Here is an 8,808-nt window from a genome sequence, read left to right on the forward strand (position 1 = left end):
CCAGAGATGATGAGGTCAGTGATGATGTCAGAGACAGTTTTCTGATGGTCCAGAGTGGGGTCTTCTTCAAGGGGTAGGTATAAGGAAGTGTCAGAGTTGTCACGTGGCCTCAGCAAAGTAGAGGTCAGTGTGCCACACCACAATAGCAACCCCCTTGTCTGCAAGTTTGATGGCAAGTTTGTGATTGGTGCAGAGAGAGTGGAGGGCAGTGCATTGAGAGGGGATAAGGTTTGAAAAGGAGAGAGAGGAATGCTGAAGTTGAGACAGTTGATGTCTTGTCGACCATTTCAGACGAGGTCCAGAGCAGGCAGAGAACCAGAGCACTGTGTCTAAGAAGAAGAGGAGGGTTGAAGGCAGGAGAAGGGCTCATCAGTGTGAGGTGTGGAATCCTTGCCAAAGAAATGGACTCAGGGATGGAGATGACAGAAAAAGAGATCAAGATCGTGGCAGGTGCTGAACTCAGTGAGGTATGGTTGAAAGGGGACAAAGGTAAGTCCCTTTGAAAATTCCGCCTCAGGGAGGGGAAGGTCTGAGGAATAGCGAAGGCATAGCAAGGATTAGAGCTGGGATCAGACAAGGGAAGAGAGATGGTGGCGCCAGAGGAGAGAAGAGGGTTGGGGTGTTCAGGGAAGGCCAGGTGGGAAGAAGATGGAGGTTCCAAGGACCAAAGAGGTGACAGAGGAAGCTGAGAGACCCAGGGTTGGAGAGTGGTGGTGGGGGAAGGGGAACAGCGAGGAAAGTCTAGAGATGCTGGGAGCCTGCAATTCGCGGTCTGAAGGCCTCCAGAGTCGTAGAACCGGAGTTGGTGACTGTGGAATCCGAGGTCTGGATCCGCTCAGGCTCGTTGGAACTGCGATTGACGACAATTGTCACCAGTCCAGAGGCGTCTGAGGCAATCAGAGCCAGGATTGGAGTTGGCGAGATCCACGGTTTGAGCTAGAACCCATGTGGAACAAGATAGTGGTGAAGACAAATTCGCAGGAAGGATACATGGCTGTGGTAGCAAGTCTAAGTGAGTTGAAGTACAGCAGAGACCACGGAGGTGGAGCAGTGAGAGAGGGTTTCACTAAACTCCTGATGAAGATATAAACTTCTTCAGGATAGGCATCTCTTGAAAAGACATTGCAGTGGGGCAGCAAATCATAAACATACGAAATTCTGCAGATGTTGGAAATCCAAAGTAACACACAGAAAATGCTGGAGGAACTCAGCAGGTCAGGCAGCATTTATGGAAAAGAATAAACAGTCGATGTTTCGGGCCGAGACCCTTCCTCAGGACTGGAAAGGGAAGGGGGAAGACAACAGAATATAAAAGCTGGGGGGAGGGGAAGGAGGCCAGCTGGAAGGTGATAGGTGAAGCCAGGTGAGTGAGAAAGGTAAAGTGCTGGAGAGGAAGGAATCTGATAGGAGAAAGGGAAGAGGGGGATCAGGGGGAGGTGATAGGCAGGTGAGGGGCCAGAGTGGGGAATAGAACAGGGGAGGGGAAGGGAATTTTTTTTACCTGAATGAGAAATTGATATTCATGCCATCAGTTTGGAGGCTACCTAGACATAATATAAGGTGTTGCTCCTCCACCCTGAGGGTGGCCTCGTTGTGGAACAAGAGGTGGCCATGGACAAGTGCTTATCTGATATCTTAATGTGTCTGGCATCTGGAACTAGTTTGTGAAGAGCAGAAACTTCCCTTAAATGATGTGTGATGTGAGTGATGAAAAGGACCAGCCTTCAGCCATTCGCCTTTACACTGCTTTGGGAATGAAACTTTTTGATTGGTTCTGTGCCCGGATGCAGGGAAGTGGCTTGGATTTTTCAAGTAACAACTGCCCATCACTACACGTTACCCTGGCACTGTCAGCACCCCTGACAGGGTGAACAGGAGAGACCAATGTGTGCCTCCAGGACTCTTGCTCAGTCACACAAAGTATGTGCAAGAAGGGGTGTGTGAAGGTAGTTAGTCCCTTACAGAAGTTGCTGTCTGTGATAGACAACCCTGGGCCTCCATGAGACTTCGGAGGGAGCTCCATGATCATAGTAGATTTGTAATAGGAGCAGGAGCAGGCCATTCAGCCCCTCAATGCTTGTCCACTGCAACCCTCTACTCCTCTTCTGTGCCAGTTCCCCATGGCCTTAGTGTGCAGGGGAGGGTGACAAGAGGGGTGAAATCACAGGAGATGATCGAGCAGAGAATTTAGGGCAAAGGGAGGTTGGGGTTAGGCAGAATAATTGACATATAAGGAGTTCAAATAAAAATATGTTCTGCTCGGGGCACATCGGGTAAATAAGCAGAGGTACAGAAAGGGAAGTATGAGAGGAAATGGAAAATGGGATTGATAAGAGAAAAAAGATTTCAAAGACTAAATTTTAAAAAGATCCCTAATAAGAACTGAGTTTTGAAGAAATGAGGTTCCATACCAGCTGTGGTTAACTTTCAGCACCAGAGAGGCTGTCCAGCATTAATTAACAAATTTAAGAATAAGAATGGATGTGGCCCAAATTATGCATTTCATAGTAGTCCATCAAAAATGTACTCTGCAAAGAGCAATGGACTCTGCCCAATACATCCCTCCGCACCATCAGTAGTATCTACAGCAGTGGCCAACTCAAGAACTCAAATCAAAGATCCCCACCATGTGGGCCATGCCATTGTTCCACAGCTCCCATTGGGCATGAGGTACAGAAGCCTGAAGTCCCACACCACCAGGTTCAGGAACAGCCACTTCCCTTCAATCATTCAGTTCTGAAACCAACATTGGCTTCTCACTCTCTGCTATTTGGTCTCTGGTCAAAATTGGCAGGAGAAAAGATAGCGTGGTCCCAGATCCCCACCCTTGCTGTTCGGTAAGCAGCCATGAGCAGCTGCTTGAAACCATCTCAGATTAATATGACTGCCTTTCTCCCTCCCTCCAAGACCCATTTCCCTTTTTCCTCAGTCCCCAACCAACCCCAGTTTCCACCCTTCCCCCTCACAGGCATCATTCTCCTGGTGCTTCAGTCAGCCGTCCACTTTCCATAAGCCCACCTTGCCAGTTAGTACAGCGGACCTATTCCATCGTGACGCTGTTCACGATGGTCAGTCTACCCTGCAGCGACTCAGCTGCTAGTAGGGGCTCACCGGGCCAGTCGAGACCAGAAATCCTGCCCGAAAGGCAAGGAAATTATCCTTACTAAACAGGTCCCTACCTTTGCTTTCCCACATATCACTGACCAAGGAGCTTCTCTGATATCTATGGAAAAGCAACAAGGTGATTTTACACTTGGTTTCCACCCATTTCTTGTGAAGGCCCCAAATTCTACTGCGTTGCTACACTAGCACAGCTGCTGTGAGGAGTTTACCAATGGGGCAACCACTGTTATACCTCCCATCCAGCTGCGTGCACCATATACCAGCGTTTAGACCAACCCTTATCTCGTGAAAGACATGGCTGTTCTGGAGAATAACAAGACCAGAGTAATGAAAGGTACAATGAGAGGAGATCAGGCAGCGTCTGTGGAGACAGAAGCAGAATTAATGTTACAGCTTAATGAGCTTTTATCAGCGAAAAACTTACGAGACTTTCTCCGCAGCACAAGTGACACATTAAAGGGATTTTAGAAGTAAGAACGTTTGGTAAAAGAGAAAGATAATTGTGGCCAAGAAACCAAACTCAATAAATCAAAATCCATTTCCACTTTCTAGCCAGACCTCCACAATCCCCCGCCCCCCCACCCCAAAATGCAGGCTTCACATTTGAAATATTAAAACAGGCCCAACCTATCCAAGTTAGCATGTCCTTTCAATTAAGTACAAGACAGTAATCTCATCAGCCCACTTGGCCTTTCTGCCTTCCCTGTCAACCCCCTTCAACCTCCATTTCAAACTAAAACTGGCATGGATCCAGCAATCCCATGCTGAGTTCCACAAACTCAATTCCACAGAAGTGAGATTCTCTAGCCCTCTTGTTTTGGATCCCTTACAATTAATCTTGCACCTTGCCCTAGTTTGTCCTGTCCCATTTTGTGGGCAGCCCTGGCAGCATCCAACCCAACCAAGGTTTGAATAAACCCTACCACTAGCTTCCCCACCTTTATTTAGCTCTACCATGGAAACTCCCTCCAAAACCAGTTGAAAAGCTGGACCTCTCCTTTCCAAAGAAAATATATTGAACTTCCTCCTCCCCATTTCTGACACCTTCCTCTATGATCAATTGCTTTATCTCAGAGTTTCTCAAACACCCTCACTTCCAGTCTCTTGTGTATCTCATTAACTGTCCCCAGTCTGTATTGAGGGGAAGAAACAGTTGACAATTCCGACTGAGACCCTTTATCAGGACTTATTGATAACCCTGAAGAAGTGCTGCCTGACCTGCTGAGTTTCCCCAGCATTCAGTGTGTATTGCTCAAGATTTACAGCATCTGCAGGATGGCGTGCTCCCAGCTTATATTGCCAAACAGGTGTTGCTGGCTTGATTTTTAGGATTACTCCGGGATAAATTTTCTGTTTTAAAATCTCTCAATCCCAAAGATTTTACAATGCTTACTGTTCAACTGTTTAACAAACAAAAGGTATCAAGTAGGTTTAAGAAAGAATCTTTAAGGCCAGTTCAGGGATCAGGAAAAAACGGTGTGAAATCTCCCAGTCCAGACTGATGTGATTTAGTATGCCTTTCCAACGCCCAAATTCCCCGCCCCACTCAATCACTTTCCTACCTTCCAGTAAATAGCGGTTTCTGCACCGAGCTCTCCCTTCCCCCAACCCTCACAAAAGATGCGTCCATCCCTTGGACAACGAAAAACAAATCCTCATCTTGTAAAGCACTGCGCCGCACGCCCCAGGGTCACATAACATTTTACACACAATGATTTTGGAGCAGTCTTTTTTTATTTTAAAAGGCAGATGGTGTAAATCGGATGATGCGTTTTCACAACAAAACTTTCCCCTCCTCTCTCCGAGGCTGTCTTACCTTTGCCTTAAGTTTTGCAGATCTTCAGCTAAGTTCTCCTTCTCCACCTGGATCCGGTCCCTGTCCTTCCCCACCAGCTCCAACTGCCTCTTCAGCTCCCGGATCTCCTGCAGGTAGAGGTCCCCAGCCCTGCTGGGCTCTTTGGACCGGAGCTGGTTGAGCTCGGCCGCCAGCACGGCGTTCTGCTGCTCCAGGAACCTCACCCTATCGATGAAGTTAGCGAAGCGGTCGTTCAGCTCCTGCAGCTCTACCTTCTCGTTGGTGCGAGTGGTCAAGAACTCCTGGTTCAGGGCGTCGGCCACCGAGAAATCTACCTTCTCGTAAGAGAGCCTGGCCGTCGCAGGGGTGCTGGAGCGATGCCGGTAACCGGTGCTCCTTGATGCGGTTAGGGAAGCGGGAGACGCGAGCAGCCTCCCGGAACTGGACAGCCTGGAGATAGGTGACAGGGATGAACCTCCATATGACCTCCTGTAAGAGGCTGTGCCGCTGGATACCCGATAGGAAGACATACTTTTGGAGAGAGTGGGACTGAGGGAACAAGCACGTTCCAGACTGGACACCGGCTAAGTGGAGGAGCGCCTCACCTCTGCGTGGTTCTTTTATAAGGATTGAAAGAATGACCACGCCTTCTGCGGAGAACAGCAGCCCCTGCTCACACAGCTGAGGGGCTCCGGGCATCGGCTGAGTTCCAGCCCATTACACACCAATAACACGTGAACAGACTCATTCAATGCCAACAAAAAAGGGGGTTTGGGGCAGAATAGATGTTAAATGTGGCGATATTATGGGTATATGCGGTGGAGGGGTGGGAGAGGAGTAGAATTTCAAAATAGCTGCACACCGACACTGATTGGCTTATTTCTTGTACCGATATTCAGTGACAAACTTCGTTCTGCATGCTATCGATACAGATCAATTCAAACATCGGGGTAGTACAAAGGGAAAGGCAATAATACAATGCAGAATAAAGTGCTACAATTACAGAGAAAGTGCACTGCAAGGTAACAAGTAAAGTGCAAGGCCCACAACAAGGGAGGTTGTGGGGTCACAAAATGCTGGAGGAACTCAGCAGGTCAGGCAGCATCTGTGGTAAAAGGTACAGTCGTTTCGGGTCTAAACCCTTCTGCAGAACTTCTTGTTTGTGGGGTCTAGAGTTACCTTTTTTTGTACCAAAAGTCCATTCAAGAGGCTTATAACATCTGTCCCTGAGCCTGGTGCTATGTGCTTTCAGCTTTTTGTATCTCCTGCCCAATGGGAGAAGGAGAAGAGAAATTGTCTGGGGTTGCAGGGGTCTTTGATTAATGAGGCTGCTTTCCTGAGGCAGTGAGGAGTATAGACAGAGTCCATGGAGTGTGATGTTGGTTTTCATGATGGACTGAGCTATGTTCCCAACTCTGCAATTATTGTGGTCTTGAAGAGGCAGTTACCATACCAAGCTCTGATGCATCCAGATAGGAAGCTTTCTGAGGTGCACCTGTAAAAATTGGTGCACGTCAAGGGGGGATGCCAAATTTTCTGCACCTTCTGAGGAAGTTGAAGCTTCAGCTTGCTTTTTAGGCCATGGTTGAACCAAGTCAAGCTATTGGTGATACTTGCACTCGGCTGTTTGAGGGTGATTCTGGAGAAGGGTTTTGCAGAGTAGTGTACACAGCCCGGTCCCTCACAGGCACAGCCTTCCCCACCATTGGCAGCATCTACTTGAGGTGCTGCCTCAGGAAGGTGGCATCTGTCATCAAGGATCCCCGCTATCTGGGCCGTGTCCTCTTCTTGCTTCCACAGTTGGACAGGAGGTACAGAAGCCTGAAGTCCCACACCTACTTTCCCACAAACAGCAGGTTCTTAAACCAATCCACTCAACCCTAACCCTACCACAGCAGCAGAAGACTACGGACCACCTCTTGTCCTTCCATGGACTCTATTAGTGTCTTTGGTTTCTTTTGTATTAGGTCTTGCTTCTGCAAAATCTATTTTTCTCTATATGGTATAATGTTATAAATGATTTATGTATAGCTTAAATGCTGTATGATGTCTGTACCTACATGCCTGTGATGCTGCTGCAAGGAAGATTTTCTTTGTACTTCTACCTCACATGACAATAAACTTGATTTGACAAGCAGCTCAAGTAGCTATGACCTAGAGGTCATAGGTTAAGGGTGGAAGATGAAATATTTAATGGGAATCTGAGGGGGAACTACTTCACTCAGAGAGTGGTGGGAGTGGTTAGTGCGGGTTCAATTGAAACATTTAAGAGAAGTTTGGACAGGTACATAGATGAGAGAGGTATAGAGGGCCATGGTCAGGGTACATGCAGATGGGACTAGGGAGAAGAATGGGTCAGCACATATGAGATGGGCTGAAAGGCCTAATTCTATGTTATACTGCTCTATGACTCTAAAACTGGTAGTAGATGAGACAGTACAGGCAATGAGCAAGGGGTGTCTTTGTCCCCTTTATGTCCCAGTATTGTATCTGATAGAAGGGCAATGAGAGGCTGGCCACGCTTGGGACAGGGACAAACCACATGATTTAGTGGCAGTCAGCAAAGCTAAACCCAGGAGTTGATCAAAGGCTCCTGAGCAATCAATCTGGAGGACCTTATGTAGTACTTGATGCCCAGCACTATAAGCTCTGCCACAGTGCAATAATTTTAAAACACTGGGAATGTCTTTCCGAAGTTTTCTGGCTTTATTTCTGATATCCAGCAATTGCAGCTTTTCAAACAAATTCAATTGCTCTCAAAACTCCAGTGGTATAGACGTCCTATGTGGTGGTCACCAAGCGCCTGCTAATTACAAGATTCCCATCCAAGAAAGTCCCATTTGCCTGCATTTGGCCCATATCCCTCTAAACCTTCCTTATTCATGTACTTATCCAAATGTCCTTCAAATGTTGTTATTAGCACTTCATCTGGCAGCTCATTCTATATACCCACCACCCTCTGCCTGAAGAAATTGCCCCTCAGGTTCGCTTTTAAAAATCTCTCCACGCTCAGCTTATAACTTTGCCTTCTAGATTTTGGTTCACCTTCACTGGGAAAAAGACCGCTGAGTCTTGCAGAGTTCAGATAAAACAATACAACTTGCAAATGGACTTCTTAAATCTGAATGGATATTTAATGAAGCTCGATGACCTTCGATTCATACGGAGAATGAGAAGGTGACAGATAGGAGCTACAGGGAGCTAGTCACCCCTAGGTTGCGGGAGGCAGGTAACTGCCTGACTGTCAGGAGAAGGAAGGGAAATGGGCAGCCAGTCCAGAGTACTCCTGTGGCTGTTCCCCTCAATAGTAAGTATAGCACTTTGAATACTGTTGAGGGGATGACCTACCAGGAGGGAGCCACAGTGACCGGGTCTCTGGTACTGAGTCTGGTGAAGAAGTCTGCAGTGGTGATAGGAGATTCCATACTCAGAGGATGAGGTTCTGTGGGCCCGATAGAGACACCCAGATGGTATGTTGCCTCCTTGGAACTGGGATCAAGGATGTCTTGGATTGGGTCCATGGCATTCTCAAGAGCAAGGGCAAGCAGCCAGAAATCTTGGTAAATTTTGGCACCAATGACATAGGTAGACAAGGGGAAGAGAGATTTCAGGGAGCTAGGTAGAAAGCTGAGAAACAGTAATCTCCGGATTGCTGCCTGTGCCACATGCCAGTGAGGGTAGGAATAGGATGATATGGCAGGTGAATGTGTAGCAGAGGAATTGGTGCAGGGGGCAGGGATTCAGACTTATGGGTGATTGGGATCTCTTCTGGGGAAGGTACAGCCTGCACAAAAGGTATGGGTTACAGGTGAACCCAAGGGGGACGAATATCATTGTGGGCAGGTTTGCGAGAGTTGTTCAGGAGGTTTTAAACTAATTTGGCAGGGGGA

The 8,808-nt window shown here is 47.6% G+C and overlaps 1 protein-coding gene across 1 annotated transcript in view; it reads right to left on the reverse strand.

Annotated features, from left to right (window-relative positions):
• LOC140191720 (peripherin-like) overlaps nucleotides 1-5,534 on the reverse strand; it is a 37,226-nt gene extending 31,692 nt beyond the window's left edge. Inside the window, exon 1 of the mRNA XM_072249397.1 lies at nucleotides 4,940-5,534. Within this exon, the coding sequence (XP_072105498.1) occupies nucleotides 4,940-5,448 (509 nt within the window). The 5' untranslated portion in view covers nucleotides 5,449-5,534. The remainder of the gene's footprint in view (nucleotides 1-4,939) is intronic.
• Nucleotides 5,535-8,808: the final 3,274 nt, after the last annotated feature.

Source organism: Mobula birostris, chromosome X (genome assembly GCF_030028105.1).
Source record: "Mobula birostris isolate sMobBir1 chromosome X, sMobBir1.hap1, whole genome shotgun sequence".
NCBI lineage: Eukaryota > Metazoa > Chordata > Chondrichthyes > Myliobatiformes > Myliobatidae > Mobula > Mobula birostris.